The following is a 27,501-nucleotide window of genomic DNA, read 5'->3' on the forward strand; positions in this document are numbered from 1 at the left end:
TCTAGGATTTCCAAGAGTTGTTATAATTAGTTGGGGGCCAGGTAAATTCTATTAGAAATGCTGTGAGGATTATTAAGTACTTTTCACCCATTGAGATTCATTTGCTCAATGTATTTGCATAGTTTCTGGTTGTTTTAAAGGAAAAAAATTCTTGTCACAGGCTACTATGCATTCTCTTACAAAGATTTTTTTTAAAAAAATCCAGTCTATTTCACGTGTCCTACTGTTTTCCTTCTTTCCTGACAGCACTGTCTGACTGTCACTCAGTATTCGATACAGGGCACAGAGTATTACAAAAGTTGACTTGTTTAAGATAAATGAGTCCCTGATTGTAGTACAAGAAGCCGGTTACTAGAGCACATTGTCTTCCATTGTGTTGTGTTGTTAATTCATTCAGATGCTTCTTTTCATATCGGGAAATTGTTTCTAGGTGAATCTTGTAAAACACAGTCTTCACCATTGAGTGTGTGCACATGAAAAATGAAGGTGGAATACTGGTTTATTAAAAAGTTACGCTTGTTTAGAAACTCTATCAGAATACAGAGTCATTCAGAAATCTGTGACTATCTGTATACGGCCAGAAACAATAGACACAGCTATTGAAATAATTGGTTTTCTTCAATACTCATCCATCCAAAAGCTATTGCTTTTGAAATCAGTCAGTTTAATGACTGGTCTTGAAAAAAAATATATTTATTCTGTAAAATTCCTATATAACCCACCATGTTTGTTTTTCTGTTTTTGTTTGGGTTCTTTTTTTTTTAAGCTATTGATTTTTTTTCTTCCTGGATAACATTCATGTGACATAAAATTCATTATTTTTAACCATTCTAGTGTACATTTCAGTGGTTTTCAGTATATTCAAAATGTTTTACAATCATTACCACCATCTAATTCCAGAGCATTTTCACCACCCCAAAAAGAAATCTCACTAGGCAGTCACTTCTCATTCCCCCTTAATTGCCAGTACCTGCCAATTGCCAACCTATTTTGTCTTTATGGATTTGTCTATTCTGGGCATTTCATATAAAAGGAATAATACAATATGCTTTTGTGTCTGGGTTTCACTTAGCACAGCATTTTCAAGGTTTATCTGAATTATAATGTGTATCAGTATTTAATTCCTTTTTATGGCTGGATAATAGTCCATTGTATAGATATACCATAGTTTGTTTATCCATTCATCAACTGATGGACATTTGAGTTGTTTCCACTTTTTGGCCACTATGATAAATGCTTCTATGAACATTCATGTACAAGATTTTGTGTAGACATGTTTTTAATTCACTTGGGTATATACTGAGGGGTAGAATTGCTGGGTCATATGGCAACTCCATATTAAAATTTTCGAGAGGGCTGGGCTGACGCCTGTAATCCCAGCATTTTGGGAGGCTGAGATGGGCAGATCAGCTGAGGTCAGGAGTTCAAGACCAGCCTTCAACATGGTGAAACCCTATCTCTACTAAAAATACAAAAATTAGCTGGGCATGGTGGTGGGAACCTATACTCTGAGCTACTCTGGAGGCTGAGACAAGAGAATTGCTTGAACCTGGGAGGCAGAGGTTGCAGTGAGCCAAGACTGTACCACTGGACTCCAGCCTGGGCAACAAGAGCAAAACTTGGTCTCAAAAACAAAAACAAAAACAAAATTTGAGAAAATTCCGGACTGTTTTCCATAGCAGCAGTAGCATTTTACATTTCTACCAGCAATGTATGAAGGTTCCAACTTTTCCATATACTCTGCAACACTTGTTATTTGTCTTTTCGTTCATAGCCATGGATGTAAAGTGGTATCACAATGTCGTTTTGATTTGCATCTGCCTAATGACTAACGACGTTGAACATCTTTTTATGTGCTTATTGGCCATTTGTATATCTTCTTTGGGTGGCTCAAGACCAGTCATTCAAATCTTTTACCGATTATTAAACTGGGTTATTTGTCTTTTTGTTGTTGAGTTGTAAGAGTTCTTTACATATTCTGGATAGTAGAACTTTTTCAAATATATTATTTGAAAGTATTTACTCCCATTCTGTGCATTGTCTTTTCAGTTTCTTGATAGTATCCTTTGATGCACAAAAGTTTTTCATTTTGATGATGTACAATTTATTTGTTTTCTTTATTTGTTGCTTGTGCTTTTGGCGTCATATCTAAGAAACCATTGCTTAATCCAAAGTCATGAAGATCTACACCTATGTTACTTTATAAGAGTTTTATAATTTTAGCTCTATATTTAGGTCTTTGATCCATTTTGAGTTAATTTTTGTTAATTTTGATCACAAATGTATTTCTGAATTTATTCAGAGTTTATTTCTGAGCTCTCTCTCCCATTGATTTATATGTCTATCCTTTTGCCAGTACCACACTGTTTTGATTACCATAGATTTGAGGTAAGCTTTGAAATTAGAAAGTGTGAGTTCTCCAACTTTGTTGTTCTTCAAGATTGTTTTGGCTATTTGAAGTCCTTTGCTTTTCCACATGAATTTTAGGTTCGGCTGCTCCATTTCTGCAAAAAGGGCAGCTAGAATTTTGATAGATATCACAGTGAATCTATAGGTCAGTTTGGAGACTATTGTCATTTTAATAATATTAAGCCTTCTAATTAATGCATGAAGTCAAAATGTCTTTCCCTTTACTTAGGTATTCTTTAATTTTTTTTTTTAACAATGTTTCAGGGTTTTCAGTGTATAGGCCCTGCATTTAGTTAAGTTTATTTCTCTCTATTTTATTCTTTTTTGATGCTATTGTAAATGAGATTGTTTTCTTAATTTCATTTTTGGATTGTTCATTGCCAGTGTATAAAAATATAATTGATTTTTAAAATGTTGATCTTGTATCTTACAACTTGTTTATCAGCTGTAATAGTTTTTTGGTGAATTCTTAAGAGTTTTCTATAATCTAAGATTATGTCATCTATGAATAAATATAGGCTTACATCTTCCTTTCTAATCTGAATGCTCTTTACTTATTTTTCTAACCTAATTGCCCTGGCTAGAACTTCCAGTACCATATTGAATAGAAGGGGTGACAGCAGACATCCTTGCCTTGTTCCTGATCATGGGAGAAAGTATTTGGTTTTTCACCATTAAGTATGGTGTTAACAGGGGACTTTTCATAGATGACCTTTATTACATTGAGAAGTTCCTTTCTAACCTTTATTACATTGAGGAAGTTCCTTTCTATTCCTGGTATGTTAAGTTGAATTGAATTAAGTTATAAATTTGAACTAAAAGACAAATAGGCTACAGGATTTTTTGCCTCTGTTCAGCCTAAGGAAACACTATGATCCTGTGTTCTCTTTAATTTTAATGGCTACTAGGTTCTTATCTGGGAAGCAATGAAATCACTGCCTTGCAGAAATTCTGAGAGCTCACTGAGCCAGCTAAGTTACATGCCTGATAGTGTTGCCCCGATAGGGTTTGGATCTGTGTCCCTACCCAAATCTCATGTCGAACTGTAATCCCCAATGTTGGAGGCGGGGCCTGGTGGGAGGTGATTAGATTATGGGGGCTGTTTCTCATGAATGGTTTAGCACCATTCCCCTTGGCACTGTCCTCAGGATAGTGAGTTCTCAAGTGATCTGGTTGTTTAAAAGTGTGTGGAACCTCCCCCACCCTTGCACCTGCTCCTGCCATGTCAGAGGTCTTGCTCCCACTTTGCCTTCCACCATGATTGGAAGCTTCCTGAGGCCTCCCTAGAAGCAAATCTGCCATGTTTCCTGTACAGCCTGCAGAACTGTAAGCCAATTAAACCTCTTTTCTTATAAATTACCCAGTGTCAAGTATTTCTTTACAGCAGTGCAAGAACAGACTAATACATGCCCTTAGAGATGCAAAATTAAAAGGCAAGACCCTTGATTGGTGTTTACTTGTATGAATTGTATAATGTTTATATTATATATAAAATACTTAATAGTAGAACAAATATAATACTTTTTCCATTCTAATATGTGAGCTATCTTAAAGCTAAAATATATTTTGTCTTGGTTTTTGAAACCATAATTTTCTCTATTATTTTCTACCTAAAGACTAGGAAAAGAGCTAAAAGGATGCCAAATTAGAATCCCATATTACAAAAAAAAAATTCTATGAGTTAACAAATATTATAGCCCTTCTATATCCCTATATGTGTACTAATTTACTATTTTATTCCATTAAAATATTTACATTGCTAAGATGTAATACAATTGTAGTCCCAATTATATTATTAAGGTTTTGAATGTCAACATTAACAGATCTTGTTTTCCTTACCATTTGAAATGGCTGTGGGTTTTTTCCATCTTCTGGAATTATTATAAAGAGTGTGTGTGTGTATGTGTGTGTGTGTGTGTGTGTGTGTGTGTATTTTAACCTTACATGTCTTGTCACTAAAAATCTCCCTTGCAAGGGGGAATAAGGACTTAAATCACAGTTTATCTTCTACTGAATATAACTGCTTTAGGACAAATCAAACTATGCTTCCAGCTATTACAAAATTGGCAAGACACAAATGAAATTCCGTGGAGACACGATTTGTGCACCAGAAGTCAGATATTTATCAGTAACCTCAGCTTTTCTCTTTCCATGTAGCTTCCTTCTCCCCATGAACCCATGATATTAGCAGTGAAATTGGAAGACCAGTTCTTCCAGACACAGAGATCTGACTCCGGGCTCCCAGGTATTCACAGATGGACCCAAAAACGTTATACTGAAAAGGAAGTATTCATGAGAAAATTTGCAAAGTGAGATATGCCTTGAATATTTGGGGAGTATTTTATAGTAAGAAAAAGGTCAAATATGAGTTGTTCCTTCCCAAATTTAAAGAATATTTCAAACCTATTAGATTCATTTTTGCACTTTTACAATGCCCCAATTTTGACCTAAATATATATGTTTTCTGGAAAAAACATTCACTTTCTGGAAAGCATGTTCATGAAAAGTTAAATGAACAAATATTATATTTTGGAGAATCAACCTTACTTTCCCATTGGCTTCTATTTCACTTTTTGAGATGTCAGCTCTGATACCAACATTTTACCTTTCAGGTATTTTTATCCTTTCACCTGTCTGTGAAATAAAGGCCTATAAATAAATATCTGATTGTTCTGGGGGAACTCTTGAAAGGAACCCCACAGGAAATCCTTACATGGGTGCCAAGATTATTTTAGAATGCCTCTGGTCCCAAAGAAACAGGGACCAGTTTCCTGGTTTCTTTCTTGTTTCCTAATCATCAAAAACAGTAATCCTGGGCAATTTTTGTCATTAAAAGAAAGCATATCTTACTGTGTGGAGAGAAAACACAGTCAAAACACTAGTAATTCCCAGCCATGAATGTGAATTTGGCTTGCCCTTCTATTAGGAAATATGAGGTAGTACATAAAGTAAAATCAACATTCTGTACACCTTCTATAGCACCTGTGGGTTACTCAGTGCTAAGGGACTACCAGCAGAACTATGCCATGCTAACACAGGAGCACTGAAATAAGGATTGAGGATAGGCTCACACTAATTGTATCAATTTGGCAGGCTTTACATTTTGTTACTATTAGGAATATGTTGCACCTCCTTTGGTGACAGGATTACCTATTCCTCCAGATCCTAATGTGACAAATTAAATGATAGAGTTTGCTGGTGCTTTTCATCAGCAGCAAAAATGATTTAGGGCTAGAGAGGGAAGTAAAAGATGGTAGATCCAGGAATCTCTCTTCCTAATAAAACCATAGATATCCATACCCCTCCAAAGATAGTCACTTCTAAATTATTTACTTTGTAGAATATCCAAAGTTTTTGCTTTTATTCTTTCTCTTTTTCTTCCCTTTGGAGCCATTTCACTAGCTGTTAATGGAAGAGAATCAATGCTAATTTCTGGTTACATATTAAAATGTAGAGGACTTGGATAGTTTACTATCCCTGTAAGAGCAGTCATACCTTCTAGGGTTATAGTAAAGATGGAGTGAAATAATGCATAGGAAAGGACTTTATAAAATAGAAAACACCTAGGCCAGGCACGGTGGCTCACACCTGTAATCCCAGCACTTTGGGAGGGCGAGGTGGGCAGATCACCTGAGGTCAGGAGTTCGAGACCAGCCTGGCCAATATGGTGATACCCCACCCATCTCTACTAAAAATAAAAATTAGCTGGGTATGGTAGTGGGTGCCTGTAATCCCAGCTACTCAGGAGGCTGAGGCAGGAAAATTGCTTGAATCTGGGAGGCAGAGGTTGCAGTGAGTTGAGATTGCACCACTGCACTCCAGCATGGGCAACAGAGCGAGACTCTGTCTCGAAAAATAATAAGTAAGTAAGTAAGTAAGTAAATAAATAAATAAATAAATAAATAAATAAATCAGCTAACCTTTGGGGGTGAGAATTGTCTTTACTCTCTCACTTCCCTCCTTAGTTTAGATTCTGTGGTTATCATGATGATCAATCCCGTGAACCCATCCTCATCGCCCCCTGCCCTCTTCCAATCCCTTTTCTCCTCTCTTTTCTCTGTTCTTGGCACGATGTCAAACCTGGTTAGATCCAAGTCTTTTATAGTGCAACGCCAACAAAAAGAGAATAGGCTTTAGTGTCTGACAGGTGAATGTAAATTATAGCTCTGCTGTTCATTCGTTTTGGGGAAGTCAACATTTTCAAGCCTCGGTTTTGCCTCTCTGAAAGAAAATGATGATGATACTCCTTGTAGTTATTATGGAGATTAAATTCAATAATACTTGTAGCATGACAGCACAAGACCTGGCACATAGTAGGCATTCAGTAAGGGGTAACTGTTGTCATCAGTATTTATAATCCATGATAGTTTTTTCTGTGCTAAAACCGAAAACTAATTTACAGATATACATTTCCAAACATACATGCATGTTTTACCATATAAAGGTATTTTTAAAATCCTGATTTTATAGTCTAATTTAATAACTTTATTGTTTTTTAAATCTTTGTTTGTTTCCTTAACACATTAAAGATTGAAGAGTTTTTTTCTCTCCCTTTCCCTTTCTTCTTTCTTTCTTTTTTTCTTTTCTTTCTTTCTTTCTCTTTCTTTTCTTTCTTTCTTTCTTTTCTTTCTTTTCTCTCTCTCTTAAAATCCTGATTTTATAGTCAAATTTAATAACTTTATTGTTTTAAAAATCTCCTGTTCATTTCCTTAACACCTTAAAGATTGAAGAGCTTTCTTTTCTCTCTCTCTCTCTTTCTTCCTTTCTCTTTTCTCTCTTTTTTTTTGTTTTTCAGACAGAGTTTCGCTCTTGTTACCTAGGCTGGAGTGCAATGGCGCAATCTCGGCTCACCGCAACCTCTGCCTCCTGGGTCCAAGTAATTCTTCCGCCCCAGTCTCTGGAGCAGATGGGACTACAGGTGCGTGCCACCACGCCCAGCTAATTTTTGTATTTTAGTAGAGATGGGGTTTTACCTTGTTGGCCAGGCAGATTACTCCTGACTTCAGGTGATCCACCTGCCTCAGCTGCCCAAAGTGCTGGGATTACAAGCATGAGCCACCATACCCAGCCTGAAGAGCTTTCTAATTATACTTTTGGTTTATTCATAGAACAGTAAATACATTTTAAAAAGAAGATGAAAACTATAGTTTTAAATCTGTTCTTAACTTATAAAACATGGCATATGATATATGAAAACATAAATACATTAATGAATGTATCCAGATTCCTCGGGAAACACTTTCATAATGAGACTATATGAATGATTCTAAAACCTGCCTTACACAGCTAGGTAGCTAAGGAACATTTTCCTCAAACCCCATTATATGGTTCCACAGGTCTCAGTGCTTACCCTCAGACTCAGACCCATCGGTCAAAATATTGACCATCTTTTAAAATAAGTTCCAAATTACAGGAGAAAAATCTGCCTTAACAAGTGCAGCTCAGGGCATTTAAATATTTCTCACAGTATTCTAAGGCCTCCATGTTATCCAGTGGATGATATTTCAATAAAATAACGAAACATTCCATATTCCCTCTTATTACCATTCATCACCCAACAGCTGTAAAATCACCAGCTGCTAGGAAAAAGAACTAAATCAGTCTTCTACAGCTGCAAAGAGAAAAAAGCTTAAGATCTCTTCACATAATTTCTGGGATTCCAGCAGGCTGGAGTCAAAGTACAGTTTTCCTTGCCACAAAACCCTCAGCCTCGTAAACATGTCAAACAGCACATAAGCTGTGATTTATTTTTGTCATTATTGGCAAAGAAGTGTATGAAGGAGAAGAGTAGAGGTGGCTGAGATAATACAATAGAATCATGACAGCAATGTAAGTAGTGTCTACCATATCCAGGGCACACAGCATCAGATTTTAAATCCTCACCATAACTACAAAAGGTAGATATTATCCTCATTTTATTAGAGAACTGAGGTTCAGTGAGAACAGGTAACTTAGTAAATGCTGTGGTAAGTCAGATTTAGCTGTGTTTGGCTCCAATACCAGGGTCTTAATCATCACACTGTCTGCCTTCCAGCAAAATGGACAGATGAAAGAAAACTGAACTGGTGAGAATAAGTGGAATGGATCGGAGAGAAGGGGAAACAAGGGGAAGGTGATAATGTGTTAAAAGACACAGGAGGGGACCAGGCACTCACGCCTGTAATCCCACCACTTTGGGAGGCTGAGGCAGGCAGATCACTTGAGGTCAGGAGTTCGAGACCAGCCTGGCCAACAGGGCAAAACCCCATCTCTACTAAAAATACAAAAATTAGCATGGTGGTGCGTGCCTGTCGTCCCAGCTACTCGGGAGGCTGAGGCATGAGGATTGTTTGAACCCAGGAGGGGGGTTGCAGTGAGCCAAGATCACGCCACTGCACTCTAGCCTGGGTGACAGAGCGAGAGACTCTGTTTCAAAAAAAAAAAAAAGACACAGGAGGAATGTATTAAGGTAAATGAGGCTCCTAGTTTGTATCTCTTTTCCTATTCTTTTCTCCCAAAGAAAGGAAATGACCCTAAAATCTTATATAGTTTAAGAAATAGGGTGCCATTTCCATTAACTTCCCTAATTTGCTATCATCAGCCATAAAAAATTCTAGCCCATAAAATCAGATTTCATTAATTACTCATTTTAGCAACAATATTAGCCACAGATGAATTGGCATAGTCTGTAAAGCAATGGTTTTCAAACTTTAGCAAGCATTAGAACACCTGGAGGGACTTGTTAAACATAGATTCTTAGGCCTCATCTCTAGAATTTCTGATTCAGTAGGTCTGGGGTAAGGTTTGAGAATGTGTATTTCTCACAAGTTGCCAGGTAAGGCTGATGGTGCTGGTTCAGGGACCACACTCCACTGCTGCAAATAAAAACTGTGCTAAAAATTTAGATTTGTACACACATTTACAGATAAGCTGACCTGCAAACGAACAGTATTTCTTAAGAAGCTACCTTCCATTCTGCAGGCACAATCAGATTTCAGTTATTCTATAGCTGTCTACATAAAATGAATGGTGTCCAGAGACACACAAATGTGGGACAATGAATCTATGCCTATGTTCTTAATAAGGCAAAAGACTATGCTTTCAATGTGCAATACACTCAGTGAAGCAATCATAGGAATTAAAACATCACATTCAGTCCAGGTGTGGTGGCTCGTGCCTGTAATCCCAGCACTTTGGGAGGCTGAGGCGGGCGGATCACCTGAGGTCAGGAGTTCGAGACCAGGCTGACCAACATGGAGAAACCCCGTCTCTACTAAAAATACAAAATTGGCCGGGCGTAGTGGCACATGCCTATAGGCCCAGCTACTCCGGAGGCCGAGGCAGAAGGATCATTTGAACCAGGGAGGGGGAGGTTGTGGTGAGCCGAGATCATGCCATTGCACTCCAGCCTGGACAACAAGAGCGAAACTCCATCTCAAAACAAAAAACAAAAACAAAAACAAAAAAACACATTCAAAAGAGACAACCATTTACAAATTCAATACAAGCTCTTTTCTAATTCAGAAAAAAGTACAGATAAAAGTCAAATGCACCCAAGCTTGGGGTGGAAAAATCGAAAACCAGAACCATTCACATTTCCAACCATGGTCGCTATTGGTCCAACTGCTTATGGGCTCTTTTTTCTTCTTTTTTCTTTTTCTAAAGAGAGTAGGGACAGCAAGAATTGTCACGGAACTAGATCCCTGGAAGCCAACATAGTCTTGGCCACTTAGGCTGTTTTTTATCCACTACCTGGCCTTATCCACAGTTTTGGCTTGGCTTAGCTCAATTCAAACACATGCTTAGTAATGGCACTAGGGGCTGCTACACTGCTGCAGAAATTGAAATCAGTATGAAAATGGGATAGAAAGATGTCAGGAAATTCGTATTATTTTAAAAGGAAATTACTTCCAATTTCAAAAGCAGCCTGAGATTAATAAGAAAATGAGGTTTCCATTCCATAGGGTCTTCTAGGATGGAGATGTCTCATTCTAACATCCTTTTGAAATGGAAAAACACTTAATGTATAATCTCCTTTAATTGATTTTCCTGAGCCTCTTTACAGACTGATAATTTTCTTGCTGGCAGTATATTGTATAGAATAGTTGTATTTTAAGACTTCTTCAAAAGTGCCTGTTAACTATGAGTAATTATCCCTTGTTGAATTTGGCAGAACAAAGAGAAACTTCTAGAATTTTTATTTTCAGCCTTAGAAAGTGTTGTTAACTCTGAAAGTTTATATTTAGAGGACTTACTTTAAAAAAAGAAAGTAATACTTTTAAATGCATGCACATGAATTTTTTTTTTTTCTTTTTCTTTTTTTTTTTTTTTTACAGAGTCTTGCTTTGTCACTCAGACTAGAGTGCAGTGGGACCATCTCGGCTCACTGCAACCTCCGCCTCCCAGGTTCAGGTGATTCTTGTGCCTCAGCCTCTCAAGTAGCTGGGATTACAGGCGCCCACCACTACACCCAGCTCATTTTTGTATTATTAGTAGAGACAGGGTTTTGTCATGCTGGCCAGGCTGGTCTGGAACTCCTGACCTCAGGTGATCCACCCGCCTTGGCCTCCCAAAGTGCTGGGACTACAGGTGTGAGCCACTGTGCCTGGCCACCTGAAGTTTTTATAAGGCCCTTGAGAACTCTGGCACTTTGTTGTGGTTGATCAGAGCCATTCAGGTAGTCTCATAGGTCCTTCAGTCCACAAATATTGAGGGTCCACCCTGTGCCATGTTATAGGGGCCTCTGCCATTTTGCTCAGGACTCTACTCTGAGGTGGTCCTGTATGACATGGATTATAAGAGACAGTTGAGGAAACAAAAGATCTGCATGCTCTCCTTTCATGAATTCGCTAAAATATCGTGGCAAAATATTTTGAGCACTCTACCTTACATAAGCTTTCTAGTTCACAGTCTGGTAAGTTGACATGTCTCTAAATATTTGTTATTTTCTGATTGAATCCTACCTGAACCCCGTTAACTGAGATACACTAAATCATAGCACCCTTTATCTGAAGCAATACTGTAGGATTTCAAAGATCTGTCAGTGTCTAGAAACAAACAGGTATCTGTTGTATGAATGCTGCATTTTCTTCAACTCTGGGAGCCCGGATTAACTTCTACAAGTAATAGCACTGTTTCTGTTTTGGTTACTTCCTGTCCACTGTCCTAGTCATTTTGGTTACCCTGATGCTGCCCCAGCGACTCAGCCCGGCCAGCACTGTCCTGCTGGCTAACTGGATCATGGCTGCTGGTGGCCTATCTTATACTAGGGCTGAGAGAAAGAAGAAAGAATAGGGACGTCTACCCTTTAGGAAATGCAGTAGAATATTCTGCAGCCTTTTCCATTTTATTCATTTTGCTTTGGTTTGCTCAGAATTATCAGAGCAAGATATAAAATCGAAGAATTGGAGTGCTCATCCTTATGTTCTCCTTGCCCAATCCCCATCCATAGTCTCTGGATGTGTCCCAACAAGGTGCTTACAGATGAGCCACTCTGTATCTTTTCTGGAAGTCGGGGAGGTAAGGACAGATAAACAATGACACTAATTTTTCATCATCTCCCTATTCCTGTGTTTCTATCGTTCAACGAAACACCTACTGAGCACCTACTTCTGGCCCAGGTAATGCACTTGGTCCTGAGAATGCAAAGATCATACAGTTCCTCAGAGAGTTCGCAGTCTCCTGGGAGATGCAGAGAAGTAAAAGTTCAGAGGAAAGTCCAGGAGATGTATGAACCTAGAGGAAAGAGAGTTTAACTCTGCCTTAGGGTGGGGGGGGGGGTCAGTTCTCTTCACGGAGGAGAATTTTTATTCATTCTGCTGGCTGGACAGCAAAGATACCAGGCATGAAATAGAGGTTCTTATTTTTCCCACTTTAAAATCTATTCCACAATGTTCCCCATTTATTGTCAAAGCTGGTTTCAGTGTGATAACACTACTAATATGATTATGCCATCCTCTCGCTCCTACTCACTTTATACTTTATATCTGAAGGTCACAGTACTAAAACCTGGCATGGGTGTTTTCCAAGGAATCTGGTTATCATGCTTGACTTAACACTAAAACCGAAGATTAAAAGACAAGTTAATGGGCACTTTATAGGATGGGTATGGAGTCAGAGCTGTGATGGGCAGAAGAAAAAATTAGCAGCACTGTGTTAAGCATATACCGACCAATGCCCAAAGCTGATGGTAACTTATGATTTGTTTTTCTTAGGGTAGGACTTGTTTCACCTACCATGTGGAATGTTCCTGGGGCCTTGACAGGTCTGAAGCTATGAACAGGTATGCATTGATCAGCGTGACCATTGCAGAAGCAGCTGCCCTTGACAATGAAATCATAGATTGCATAGTGTGTAAAATGTTGAGGCTCTTCGTTCAGGTCATTTCTCTGACAGGGACAAGACTGTTGTTTTAGCAACTGCACGCGAAGGTTGGTGATCTTCAGCTGCTCCTGAACTTTGGCACTGTAAGGGTTCTCTGTATCGTATGGTGGTGACAAAGCTTTGAAAATAACCTGTAAGGAGAAAGAAAATACCATGCATTTATAGGACTGTGTGCAAACCCTGAATTGTTTGCCTAATATAGCCCATTTGATTTATGCCTTATGTCACCTGTGAACGATAAGATAACAAGAAGTTTTTAGACCTTGAGCACACCTGGGAAAGAGCTGCCCTGTTATTCTAAGGAGCAGATGTGCTGCCTGTTTGTATACAGAAGTATACATTGAGTGACCAGCAGAGACCTGATTCTTGAGATAAAGGCAGCCATACAAAGATCTTGCTGGGAAGAGCATTCTGGGCAGAGTGAAGAGCAAGCTTAAAGGCTGTGAGGTGGAGTCAAGCTTGGCTTGTTCAAGGAAGAACAACAAAGTCAGTCTGACTGGAGACCAGTGAACAAAGAACAGTGGCTGGAGAGGTGGACAGAGAGCAGGTGTGAGATCAACATGAATGGAGCCCTGTGGAAGTCACAGTAGAGCTATGCTGACTACAGCGGAAGCCACGGGGACACTGTAGGCAGAGAGTTGATATCTGATTTATCTTGTCTAGAAATATAACTCTCTCTTTTTGGATATAAAAGTATCACCTTAGAGATCAATTTCACACCAAAAGTATGAAAAGGAAAGAATCGACAGTGCAGATCACATCTCCAAGGTCTACTGGTACAGACCTATCCTCAATGAAATATAACTTTGGAGGAGAGGGTAAGGGTAATAATTCAGCAGACACTGGGACTCTGCAGCCCATTGTCCAGCCGGTAGCCAGCGTGGTTCTCTATAAACAGAGATTGGATCGTGTCACTCCCTTACTTAAACCACCCCGACCCGAAGACCTCCCATTTTCCTCAGAACAAGATACAAAGTCCTTATAATGGCTCTGCCTGGTTTTTGTTCTTAGTACTTATCACCATCTGACATTATATTTGTAGTGGTTTAGTGATTTACTGTCTTCCCAGTCCAGACCATAAACTTCAGGTAGGTGGTCACGGATGTATCCTAGGACAGTGGCTGCTTACATAGTAAGCATTCGATAAATTTTTGGTAAACAAATTAATTAATTTAACATTGTTCTTGGCATTTGTGTAATAGGTGAGAATTCCAGATGACTTCCTTACGTCGGGTCCTAAATTCATTCGCATACTGAATGTCATGTTATAGCACCAGTATCATGACAATAGTAAGAAATAACGGAATAATTAACCGGTATTTGTATTTCTAGCTATTTTTGAACATTTAAAGCTTAGAAAATGTTATATCTTAAACTCAAATCACATTCTGTCCCATTTATCCATATGCAAAGTGGTGGAAGGAAGCTTATCAGAAAATAAAATTGTCCAACAAACAATATGTCATATATTCAAAAGTCAGTACAGAAGTAACATATTTTTCTTTTAACAACAGCCTGAACTAGAACCTGATTTTCTGTTTTGAAACATTTTTTAAAAATTGAATCCATTATGGGCTTTCATAAGGTACTTATTCTCAATATGACCTCCAAACACTGGCATTTCTGTTAGACACTCAGGAAGAACCCTTGCTCTAAATGATATCAATAATGTACTACCTCCTATTTTATCAACCACAGTAATGCAAGGACATGGAAAAGGACACACCAGTGCTAACCAAGTAGGTGCTCCATTGAAAAGTCTGTGGTGTCCTTCTCCTCATTATCTCCCCACTCTTCCTTTTCCTGAACCTTGATGGCAACTGTTTGGTCTCTCTATCTCTGCCACGTATTTACCCTTGACATTTACCCTAGTTCCCTCTCTCACCCCATTCCATCTCCCCCTCACCCTGAGAATTGTTCTGCATAGGCAAAGCCAGAGGAAGCTCTGTCAAGGTCCATAGGAACTTTGAAGCTCTTCTGCTTCCTGAGCCCAGACAGTGGGAGCTGAATGGTGGCTCTGTGCTTGGTGTGCATGACACCACAGTTGGCACGCAGATATCAGCAGGGAAGGGACATCATGACCCCTGAGGCTGTGTGCTGGAAAGGAGACAGCAGAGTGCCACAGACACAAAAGTGAACGGGAATTTAAACCATGAAATCTTTTTTCCAGAAAGGAGACGCCTTAATCTGATACCCTGGGAATGGATCTACCCTGCGTCAGGAAACAAAGAGTGCGCCAATCCAGATGCTTCCAACTTCTGGCAGGTCGCCCTTTGGGTCCCACCCAGTTTTTCTTCAAACTTCCCCAGAAGAAGTCTGTATGGCATGACTGAAATGAAGTAAGAAAACATGTAGAAGCTCTCGGGACAGTATCAGTCTCTTCTATTTTTTGTTCCCATAAGGAAGGGAATGTATCTATAGGCCCACCACGGATCCTCTGTCTGCAACTGCCTCTTAATACACGCTCCCAACAAGATATATTAATATTTAGAAAGCCAGGGATCAAGCTTTTTGACCAGGTTCAAGCATACTTCAGTATTTCTGGCTTGTTAGTGCTATTTGCCCGGACTTCATGATCTCATTTTTTAATTAAGAAATTTTATTATGTTTTGGTGGTTAATATTATGCTCATTACAGAAAAATCTGTCATGCAAAACACTAAAGATAATAAGTACCTACAATGTGATCTACCTCCAAAGAGAACCAGGGAGGCCAACTTGATATCTTTCTACCTAAACTTCCGTATGTACGCATATATATAAAATACAACATAAACATCTTTATATATCTTGTGAGTATTCTTCCAAGTCAATAAATGTATCTCTACATCAGAGGTTCTCAGAGAGTGGTTCCCCAGACCAACAGCACCCCTAGGGAACTTGTTAGAGATGCAAATTCTTGGACCCTATCCAAGATCAACGGAATCAGAAACTCTGCAGGTGGGGCCCAGCAATCTGTGTTCCAACAAGCCTTCCAGGTGATTCTGATACATAACAAAATTTGAGAAACACCATTACATAATTTAAAAACCTGCTTAGAATTACAGTGTGTGGATATGACATAATTTATTTAGCCAGGCTGCTATTGTTAGGCAACTAGATTGCTTCCAACTTCAGTGTAACCCACTGCAGGGAACAACCTTGTAGCTACAATGTGGATGTATAGACAGTAGTCAGCCCTTATCCTAGGAGAATGACTTCCAAGACCCCAGGGGATGCCTGAAACTGCAGATAGTAGTGAACCCATAGAGACTATGTTTCTCCTATACATACATACCTATGATAAAGTTTAATTTATAAATTAGGCACAGTAAGAGATTAACAACAATAACAAATAATAGAACAATTATAATAATATACTGTAATAAAAGTTATGTAAATGTGGTCTCTCTGTCTCTCTCTCTCAAAATATTTATTGTACTCACCTATTTTTGGACATGGTTGATGGTTACTGAAACCGTGGTAAGTGAAACTGCACATAAGGGAGGACTACTGTAATAATTTCCTGAAGATACATTTCCAAAGCTGAAATCAATGGGTAAAGGAAATGCATAATTTAAAAAATATCTGACCCTCTGAATGAATCATGGACCCCTTCCTACTTAACCTTTGGAATCTTCACATTTTCCTGGTCTTGCCTTATTTCTCTAAGCCTCAAATCCCTTGAACTTTGCCTGAGGATGGGGATTCTTGGCTCAGGTTCTGCCATTTCTCTGTGCCCCAGTGTAACACAGAAATCCTTACAAAGTCCTGAACAAGTGAAAATGACCTATACGATCTTTCTATTCTAGAACACTCATAAAAAATTCTCAATAAGAAGATGGAAAATTAGGTTAGGTGCGGTGGCTCACGCCTGTCATCCAGCACTCTGGGAGGCCAAGGTGGGTGGATCACAACGTCAGGAGTTTGAGACCAGCCTGGTCAACATGGTGAAACCCCATCTCTACTAAAAATACAAAAATTAGCCAGGTGGGGTAGCGGGAAAAAAAAGCATTCTATATATCTTGATTACACTTTGAGATGAAAATTTAAACAGAGCATCAATACAGTGTGAACAGAATAAGGAGTAAATATTAGGTACGTAATAGTCAAGGAATTCTTTGAAAATCGAACTCATACCTTAACATATTGCTCCATGCCTAACATTATATTGCCTATGTTGAATTATAAAAATTTGTAATAATAAATGTGATCATATTTTTAAAAAGCCTTTTTAGCTGCTAGCTTGAGGAATATTCCAAGGCCGTCCTGTGGACTCCCTTGGAACTCGTTCCTTCCATGATGGCATGCTTACACTGGTCTATTGTTGTTGCCTATTTACTTGTCTGTATCTCACGTCAGACTCAGTGCTCAGAGGGCAGGGATCCTGTTGGTCTGGTTCACAACTGTGCTCCCCAGCACGTCCCACAGTCTCTGGCACATTGTAGCATTTCTTTTTTTTTTTTTTTTTTTTTTTTTTTTTTTAATTTTTTTTTATTATACTTTAAGTTCTAGGGTACATGTGCATAACATGCAGGTTTGTTACATATGTATACTTGTGCCATGTTCGTGTGCTGCACCCATCAACTCGTCAGCACCCATCAATTCGTCATTTATATCAGGTATAACTCCCAATGCAATCCCTCTCCCCCCCCGCCCCATGATAGGCCGGGATGTGTGATGTTCCCCTTCCCGAGTCCAAGTGATGTCATTGTTCAGTTCCCACCTATGAGTGAGAACATGCGGTGACATTGTAGCATTTCATAACGACTGCTGAATGAATAAATGAATGAACTATTTCTCCAAGTATCATTCTAAGAGGAGAAGCCAAACAGGGTCTAGAGTTTAGAAGAACACAGATAGCAAGATGCTCTTACCACAAGTTCCGCACTCGATGAGAACAATGTGAACACACACATCTATGTATAAACACTATATAAAAATATGTAATACATTTCAAAATGCTTTATGGGTTTCTTCTGTATAGTAGCACACAAGATCTTTCATATTCTTAAGAAAAAGGATCAGGCAGGCATAGCAAACACTCCAAGAAATACAAATTTTTCCCATAGTTTCTGATCTAGTTTTCTTATTTACTAAAAACAGCAACTTCAGGAACATAACTGCATTTGTTCTTTAATAGTTCTTGAAATACTAGACATCTTCACGTTCTTAAAGAAACAGCTTTTTGTTTTCATGATTTTCTCCATTGTTTTTCTGTTTTTCTTTTTCATTGATTTCTACTTTTATCTTTATTATTTACTTTCTTCTGCTTACTTTGGGTTTAATGTGCTCTTCTTTTACAAGTTTCTTAAAGGGAAAACTTAGATCATTGGTTTGACTTTTTAAAAATAATTCACTGCTTATTTTACCTTTAAGCTCTGTTGGACTTGAAGATCATTGATTTGAGATGTTTCTTTTCCCCTAAGTACTTCTTTAGTTGCATCCTCCCAGAGTTTGATATGCTGCATTATCATTTTCATTCAATTTCAAAATACTGTTGATTTCCTTCTGATTTCTTCTTTGAATAATTGGAATAAAAAGTGTGTTTATTCCAGTTATTTGGGGATTTCCCAGATACCTTCCTGTTATTGATTTCTAACTTAATTTCATTGTGGTCAAAGAACATATTTTGTATGATATGAATCCTTTTACATTTATCAATACTTGTTTTATGACTCAGTATATGGTCTGTCTTGATAATGCACCTTGTATCCTTGAAAAAGTATTGAAATATCCAGCTATAATTATCAACTTATTTCTCCCTGCAGGTCTTGCTTCATGTATTTTGAAGTCCTGTTGTTGGGTGCATAAACATGGAGGATTGTTGGTTTTTTTTTTTTAGGTGAAGTCTCGCTCTTGTCCCCCAGACTGCAGTGCAATGGCGCGATCTCGGCTCACTGCAACCTCCACCTCCCAGGTTCAAGTGATTCTCATGCCTCATCCTCCTGAGTAGTTGGGATTACAGGCACCTGCCACCACACCTGGCTAATTTTTGTATTTTTAGTAGAGGCAGGTTTCACTATCTTGGCCAGGCTGGTTTTGAACTCCTGACCTCAGGTGATCCACCTGCCTCGGCCTCCCAAAGTGTTGGGATTACAGGCGTGAGCCACCGTGCCCTGTCAACATGGAGGACTGTTATATCCTCTTGAGGAAGTGACTGTTTTTTCAGTGTATGTCCCTTTTTATCCTTGGCAATAGTCTTTGATCTAAAATCTCCTTTGATAGTAATATAGCCACTCAAACTTTCTTTTAAAGTGTTAGTAGGGTATATCTTTTTTTATCCTTTTAACTTAGCTATGTCTTTATATTTAAAGGGGGCTTCTTACAGGCAGCATACCTAATCTTTTTTAAAAAATTTGTCCAATATTATAATCTATGCCTTTAATGGGGGTGTTTACATCTTTTACATTTAATGTCATTGATGATATTTACCACTTCACATATAGTATAAGAAACTAGGAATAGTCCTCCCTTCAACCTTTGCACTGTTGTCATGCATATTACTTCTATGTATGTTATAAGTTCCACAACACACTGTTAATACCTTGGCTTTAAAAAGCCAACTAATTACCTTTAAAGAGATTTTAGAAATTAAAAAAGGCATTTCACATGTATTCACCTATTTTTCCTTTTTGATGATCTTCATTCCTTTGTGTAGGTCCAGATATCCATCTGGTATCGTTTTTCTTCTGTCTGAAGGATTTCCTTCAATGCAAGTCTGCTGGTGAAAAACTTATTTATTTATTTATTTTTTGGCTTCTTTATGTCTGAAAAAGTCTTGACTTCATCTTCATTTTTGTAAAATATTTTTTGCTGGGTATAGAATTCTAAGTTGACTTCTTTTTTTTTTCGGCACTTAAAAGTTTCTGCCCCCACTGTCTTCAGGCTTACATTGTTTCCAACAAAAAACTTCGGTCATTCTTAGATTTGTTCCTCTGTATGTAACGTGCTATTTTTTTCTCTGGCTGCTTTTCTGGTTTTCTTTTTACCATTGCTTTTTAAACAATTTGATTATTATGTGTTTTGGAGTAGATTTCTCCTTGTTTCTTGTGTTTAAGGTTTGTTGCACTTCTTGGATCCATGGATTTACAGTTATTATAAAAATTAGAAACATTTCAACATTATTTGTTAAAAATTTCTGTTCCCCTCCTCTCCCTTCTTTCCTTTGTTGGTTCCAACTACATGTACCAAATTACCTGAAGCTCTCCCAGAGCTCACTAATGCTATATTCACTTCTTTTTCTGGCTTTTTTTCTCCCTGTGTTTCATATTGGGTCATTTTTATTGCTATGTATTAAACATCACTAATCTTTTCTTCTACAGTGTCTAGTCTACTAATCCTGTTTGTTGTGTATTTTTCATCTCAGGCATCAGAATCTTCGAAAATGGTCATTCAATTTTCTTTTTTTTTTTTTTTTTTTGCTATCTTTTCCATGCCTCTGCTTAATGTGCTCCATCTTTCTTCCACCATTTGAACATAAGAAATACAGTGATAATAACTCTTTTTAACCCCTCAGCTACTAACTCTATCATTTGTGTCATTTCTGTGTCTGTTTCTATTGATTTTTCTTTTTATTATGAGTTCCATTTCCCTGTTTTTTTGCAGGTCTTGATTGGCTGCTAGGTATCGTGAATTTTACCTTGTTGGGTGATGAATATTTTTGTATTCTTGAGCTTTTTCTCGGGATGCAATTCAGTTCCTTGGAAATAGCTGGATCATTTTGAGGTTTGTTTTTACATTTTGTTATGTGGGATCAATGCATTTTCTAGCGTAGGGCTAATTCTGCCCCTCTACTGAGGTGATACTCTTCTAATTACTCTAACAATTACAAGGTTTCCCACACTGTCTGTCTATTGCTGGCCCCATGTTACCTCTGGGGATTGTTCCCTCCATCCTTCAGGGTGTTTCTCTCTGGCTTCAGGTAGTTTTCTTGCACATGTGTAGAACAGTTCTCAGCTGGAGACTTGAGAAGGACCATCTGCAAATCTCTGAAAGTCTCTTCCAATATAGTACTCTCCTCTCTGGAACTCTACCTTGCAAACTCTAGCTCTCTTGGTCTTTCCCAGATTCTCGAGTCCTTAAGTCAGGAAATTCATCAAGCTCTATGTAGGTTCCTCTTCCCTGCACTGCAGACTGGACACCCTCTCTAGGCAGTAAGCTGGGGTAATTGTAGGGCTCACCTCATTTGTTTCCCTTCTCCCAGGGATCATTTTCCTCTTCTGCTTGATGTTCAATACTTTAAAACAATTGCTTCACATATTTTGTCCAGTTTTTTAGTTGTTTCAGGTGGGAGGGTAAATCTGGTCCTTATTACCCATCCTCGATGAGAAGTGACATGTAAAAACTCAAGGCCACTTAACTTTTATAAAACAGTTTCTAAAACTGTACATAAACAAAGCCTTTATTTTTGTACTCAAATATATAGAAATGGCATATTGGATGTTTTATAATAAAGTTAGAAGTATAGTTATATTTAGTAGATAGAAAGGCCTGAAAAACCAATAAAATATGTTCCTGCAAAGTTTGAAAAAGAAAATATAAGCATCTAAACTTTGTATGTTTATTCAATAATTCTGTTTTAGTAATTTGTGTCTGAGTATACCAGTAAACTCCCATTATAACTTTTCAAATAATTTATGATACCTATTATTATGATCACCTATATATGTAAGTATTGTTTTCTTTTCTTTTTTTTTCAGAAACAATGTCTTGCTTGAGTCTAGTGGCATGATCATAGCTCACCACAGCCTTGAACTACTGGGTTTAAGTAATCCTCCTGCGTAGCTGGGACTACAGGTGATTGCCACCATGCCCAGCTAATTTTTTTATTTTTTGTAGATACTAAGTCTCACTATGTTGCCCAGGTTGGTCTCAAACTCCCGGCCTCAAGAAATCTTCCTGCCTTGGTCTCTCAAAGTCCTGGGATTACAGGCATGAGCCACTGTGCTTGCACTATTTATATTTTTGTGTGTGTGTTTATGCTATGTTTTGATGCATCCTTATATATCCCCAACATCTAATACAATATCTTATGAATTCTCAATAATGTTACTGAATGAGTGAATCTGAATCATGTCAATACAGGTTTATTTTGATTTTCCAATATAAAAATAATGGAATAACTATAATAAAAATTTATTTTTATAATGTACATTTCATTAACAAGCAAAAATTCTAGGTACATATTGCCTCACAATAAACTTTATCATTTTAAAAATATCTTAATTTTTATGATAATCTTATACTCCCTCCAACATAACTAGCACAATTTTACTTTATAGAAAAAATATATTTAATATGCCGGGCATGGTGGCTCATGCCTGTAATCCCAGCACTTTGAGAGGCCGAGGCGAGTGGATCACGAGGTCAGGAGTTCAAGACCGGGCTGGCCAATATGGTGAAATCCCATCTCTACTAAAAATACAAAAAATTAGCTAGGTGTGGTGGTACTGCGCCTGTAGTCCCAGCCACTGAGGAGGCTGAGGCAGGAGAATCACTTGAACCCGGGAGGCGGAGGTTGCAGTGAGCCGAGATTGCACCACTGCAATCCAGCCTGGGCAATGGAGCAAGACTCTGTCTCAAAAAAAGAAAAGAAAAAAACCCATAGATTTAATATTAATCAGCTTATTATTTATTCATTACATTATTCAAAGATAGCATTTAAAAAGTATAGAATATTTGAATATTTTCAGTAATAAATTTATGCCAACTGCAGGAATGTCTACAAACATTTAGGGAGAAATCCCTGGAACTTTTGCCTAATATAATCTAATGAAAAGACAAATCACCTCCATAGTAAAACCTATTTCTTTCTTTCTTTCTTTCTTTTTTTTTTTTTTTTTTTTTTTTTGAGACAGAGTCTCGCTCTGTCGCCCAGGCTGGAATGCAGAGGCGTGATCTCAGCTCACTGCAACATTCTGTCAGGTGAGTACATGTATCCTAGTATGTTCTGAAACAGGCTTTCTGCTTCCATGGATAGGTGGCTGCTTGGAAAGTATGTGAAGTTTCCAGGGTTGCAGTGGGTGGGAATTCTGGCTTCATGGAAAGAGAAGCCTGGACAAGAAGATAGCATAATTGACATGTGGGCATCTGCAGCTGGCTCGTTTAATTTTAGAACATTTGTTCTTGACTGTGCCCCTTTAAGTGAAGCACCTACTTGTCTTAGGGAAGTGTGTCTGTCTTTTGGGCAGCACCAAAATCCTTTTGCTTATACTCTGGAGCATTCGGCACTGTTTCATCAGATAGCCCACCCTTTAAAGTGGGAAAGTCTTATCTTCCGAGATAGGACAATATAACCTAATAAAGCTCTCAATGGAACAAGCTGAGGAATGCAGTGCACTCAAGTGACTTACTTGTACGATAATAACCTCGATTTGTAAGTACACAAAAGCCTCTTTGCATGTTTCAAGGGCATATTTACAGTTTTAAAATGATGCAAAGGCAGCTTCGTAAATATCTTCAGGGAAAAGGGAAATGACAGAACTGTGAGGAATGAGAAACAAGATAGAAAACAAATTAGAAATAAAGACGGGGGTAAAAATAAATTTTAAACATTCTTCAATACATGTGGAATTCTAGCCTTTTTTTATTTTTGCCCTCAGGACTTGAAGTCAAAGGATCTAAGTGTCAGAAACGTCCTTAGCAATGAATGGGCTAGTCCAATTAGAGGAAACTGAGGCTCTGAGGACTTGATGTGATTTGCCAAGTGTCAATCAATAGGTTGGTGACAGAGTTAAGACTGGAAACCAAATCCTAACCTCCAATCTAATGATTTTTTCACTATATCCCATTTTATATTTGTTTTGGAGCTAGCCATTCCTGGATTAAAATTAAATTTAAAACATAGGATTAAAAAAATATTATATATGATTGATACCATCAGCACTTGTCAACCAAATAATGGATAGGACTAACTGTGCCACATTTATTCTGTTAATGGATGTGATTAACTGAACACTGGATAAAAGCAGTGATACCTGCTTCTACCTGGCTCGCAAAGATGTAGTGAACATTTTCTTCAAAAGTCTGAGATGTGGAAATGCCTTGAAAAATCACTGCCCTTTATAAATAAAATTGATTGGTGTGTCGTTTTTTGCTGGGAATCTGCCTTGTTTTTGTCAGTCTCCCTTCTTTGGGACTGAGTCATCCTGGGGAATACAGCTCGGTGACTAGGATTCATGGCCAGGCCTGTTGGATGCTGTCTGTCTACATGGGTAACTTCTCAATACTGATCACCTCAATTTCCTATCACCATGCTTGGCTCACAGTTAGGAATACCCCGCTACTTCATCTTGGATCATCAATCTCTTGCTTGCTTGACCCATGCTGGAAATCACATGTATGATCTCTTTGTTTTTTTCCCTGCCCATTCTTCCCCACTCTTTCTCCCTCTCTTTGTACCCAACTTTACACTCCAGCCATACCAAGATCCCCTTTCTGTTCCTAGAAAGCTCCATGAACTTGCTGCCTTCCCAGCTGTTGCCCATGCTATTCCCCAGCCGGATCACTTGCCACACCCTCTGTCATTGCCACCCATTCCGCTCCCACCCTCTACTTGGCCAACTCATGCCAATCTTTTAGATGTCATCTTTGATGTAACTTTATTCAGGAAGCTCTCTTAATCATCCCTGTTCCTTTTATGTGCTACTTCAAGCACCTGTTATTTCTTCCAGACTTAGAATATACCATGTCTGTTTTTAAATTTGCTTAATTGCTTGTGTTTCTCTCTAGACTGTGAGTGAGACATGAGTGCAGGGGACCTTGTCTGCTTGCCCATCAGTGTGTAGGCAATGCTTGGCATATATGAGTTAACATATATTTGTTGAAAACTCATATTCATGCTTAATAATGACTTATGTTTTATAAACTGTTATTTTTATCTCATTTCATCCTTATAGTAAATCCATGATGTGGTATTATCCATTCCCATCTTTCAGATACAGAAACTCTGAGAAGATGTTAATTAACCTATCCAAGGTCACCTAGCTAGTAAGTGGCAGAGCCAGTACTTGAACCCAGGTTGTTGGAGTCCAAGTTCAGTGCTATTACCATTACATCACAGCTGACTTTGTTTGGTTATAGAATACATAGCAAGTGATCAGGGAGTGAAATGACCAGACCTTCCCTTCAGGCAAAGAAAAGACTCTGAACCACAGTAAAGGCAGTTTGGGGACTAAGAGATGTAGTGGGAGGCAGGGGAAGAACAGTCACATGTGAGAGACAAAGAAATGAATGTTGGAACAAAAACAGAACTAAAGGCTGAGCTTTGGGGGCCATCTATGGTTAGAGGTCAGAAAGGAGAAAAACCAAAAATAATACAAAAAAAAAAAAAAAAAAGGATCCGTGAGCAATATGGGAAAGCAGTGAAAATTCATTATCATAGAAGCCCAAGAAAGTGAGAATGCGAAGTAAAAAAAATGTAATTAACAATGGCAAATGCAATTCATTAGAAAAAAGGATATCACACAAACCTTTCTGGGTTTGGCTGGATAACAGAAGACTATTGAGGGTTTAGATAGAATAAGGGACAGCTATAAAGGATTCAGGAAAGAGCATGAGACAAGTAAATGGAAGCAAGAAAGAACTGATTGAAGAATTTTGGCAGTTGATTCATTCATCAGTTGATGGATATTTGGGTTGTTTACACATTCTGGCTATAATGAATAAAAGTGCGATGAACATTCACACAGAAGTCATTATGAGCATGTAAGTTATTTTTCACGGGTACTTAGGAGAGGAATTGCTAGGTGGTATGGTAAGTGTATATTTATAAGGAACTGACAAAGTCTTTTCTAAAGTTGTTGTACTATTTTGCATTTCTAGCAGCAATGTATGATGAAAATTTTAGTTGCTATACCTCCTCTCCAACATTTAGTGTTATCAGTCTTCTGAGTTTTAGCCTTTATGGTGAATGTGAGCAGTATCTCCCTGTGGCTTTAATTTGTATTTCCCTGTTGAGTAATGATGATGATCGTCATTTCATGTGTTTGACATGCATCCTCTTCTTTGCTGAAGTGTCTGTTCAAATCTTTTGCTCAGTTTTAATTCTTGTTTTCTCCTTATTGAGTTATGAGTTCCTTATGAATTATGATATGTAAATATATATTCAGTTTGTAATGATTTGCAAATATTTTCTATCTGTGACTTCCTTTTAACACTTTCCTTAACAGTGTCTTTTTTTTTTTTTTTTTTTTTGAGACGGAGTCTCGCTCTGTCGCCCGGGCTGGAGTGCAGTGGCCGGATCTCAGCTCACTGCAAGCTCCGCCCCCGGGTTTACGCCACTCTCCTGCCTCAGCCTCCCGAGTAGCTGGAACTACAGGCGCCCGCCACCTCGCCCGGCTAGTTTTTTGTATTTTTTAGTAGAGACGGGGTTTCACCGTGTTAGCCAGGATGGTCTCGATCTCCTGACCTCGTGATCCGCCCGTCTCGGCCTCCCAAAGTGCTGGGATTACGGGCTTGAGCCACCGCGCCCGGCCCCTTAACAGTGTCTTAACAGCAATAGGTTTTTATTTGATTTTATTTTTTGAGACAGGGTTTTGCCCTGTCACTTGGGCTGGCTGGAGAACAGTGGCACGATCACGGCTCACTGCAGCCTCAACCTCCTGGGCCCAGGTGTACCTCCCACCTCAGGCTCCCAAATAACTGGGACTACAGGCAAGCACCACCACACCTGGCTAACTTTTTAATTTTTTGTAGAGATGGGAACTCACTATGTTGCCCAGGCTGGTCTCAAACTCCTGGGCTCACGTGGTCTGCCCACCTTGGTCTCCCGAAATGCTGAGATTACAGCCGTGAGCCATTGTGCCTATCCAGTTTTTAATTTCTGTGATGTTCAGTTTACCAGTATTTCTCTTTTATGGTTTGTGTTTTTTGTGTCCCATCTAAGAAATTTTTGCCTAAACTCAAGGTCATAAATATTTTCTCCTGGAAGTTGTATAGATTTCAGCTCTTAAACATTTAGGTCTGTAGTCCATTTTGAGTTATTTTTTCGCTACAGTTGAACTAAGCGTTGAGATTCTTTTTTCTGTCCCTTCACATATGAATGTCTAATTAATCCAGCACTGTTTATTAGAAAGATAAACCTTTCTTCATTGAATCAGCGTGGTAACTTTGTTTGATGTGCTTTTCTTTACAGTTTGTTTTATTTTTTACTTGGGGTTTATTGAGCTTCCTAGATCTGTGGATTTATAACTTTCACCAAGTTTGGAAATTTTTTTCCTGTTACTCCTACAAAGATGTTTTTTGTCCTTAGCTTCTTCTTTTAAACTCCAATTACTCGAATGTTAGACCACTTAATATTGTCCCACAGTTAACTGATGCTCTTTTTACTTAATCCTCTTTTCTCTCTGTGATTCATTAATTTATAGTTTCTATTGTTATGCCTTCAAGTTCACCAAACTTTTCCTTTGCACTATCTAATCTACTGTCAGTCCCTGGTAAAAAAAAATTTTTTTTTTTTTTTTTTTTTTTTTTTTTGAGATGGGGTCTTGCTCTGTCTCAGCTCACTGCAACCTCTGCCTCCTGGGTTCAAGAGATTCTCCTGCCTCAGCCTCCTGAGTAGCCGGGATTACAGGCACCTGCCACCACACCTGGCTAATTTTTGTGTATTTTAGTAGAGACGGGGTTTCACCATGTTGGCCAGGCTGGTCTAGAACTCCTGACCTCAAGTGACCCACCTGCCTCAGCCTCCCAAAGTTCTGGGATTACACATGTGAGTCACTGCATCCAGCCCCTTATAGTATATTTTTTT

General features: G+C 38.4%; 1 protein-coding gene across 3 annotated transcripts in view; it reads right to left on the reverse strand.

Moving 5' to 3' along the window:
* NTN4 (netrin 4) overlaps positions 1–27,501 on the reverse strand; it is a 125,257-nt gene that overhangs the window by 71,665 nt on the left and 26,091 nt on the right. For 2 of the 3 annotated variants that reach the window (XM_010383899.2, XM_030939633.1), the window contains exon 3: positions 12,624–12,902. The exons of the other annotated variant lie outside the window; for it this stretch is intronic. In XM_010383899.2, coding sequence (XP_010382201.2) covers positions 12,624–12,902 — 279 coding nt within the window. The remainder of the gene's footprint in view (positions 1–12,623; positions 12,903–27,501) is intronic. 3 annotated transcript variants of the gene reach the window in all.

This window comes from Rhinopithecus roxellana, chromosome 10 (assembly GCF_007565055.1).
Source record: "Rhinopithecus roxellana isolate Shanxi Qingling chromosome 10, ASM756505v1, whole genome shotgun sequence".
Taxonomy (NCBI): Eukaryota; Metazoa; Chordata; class Mammalia; order Primates; family Cercopithecidae; genus Rhinopithecus; species Rhinopithecus roxellana.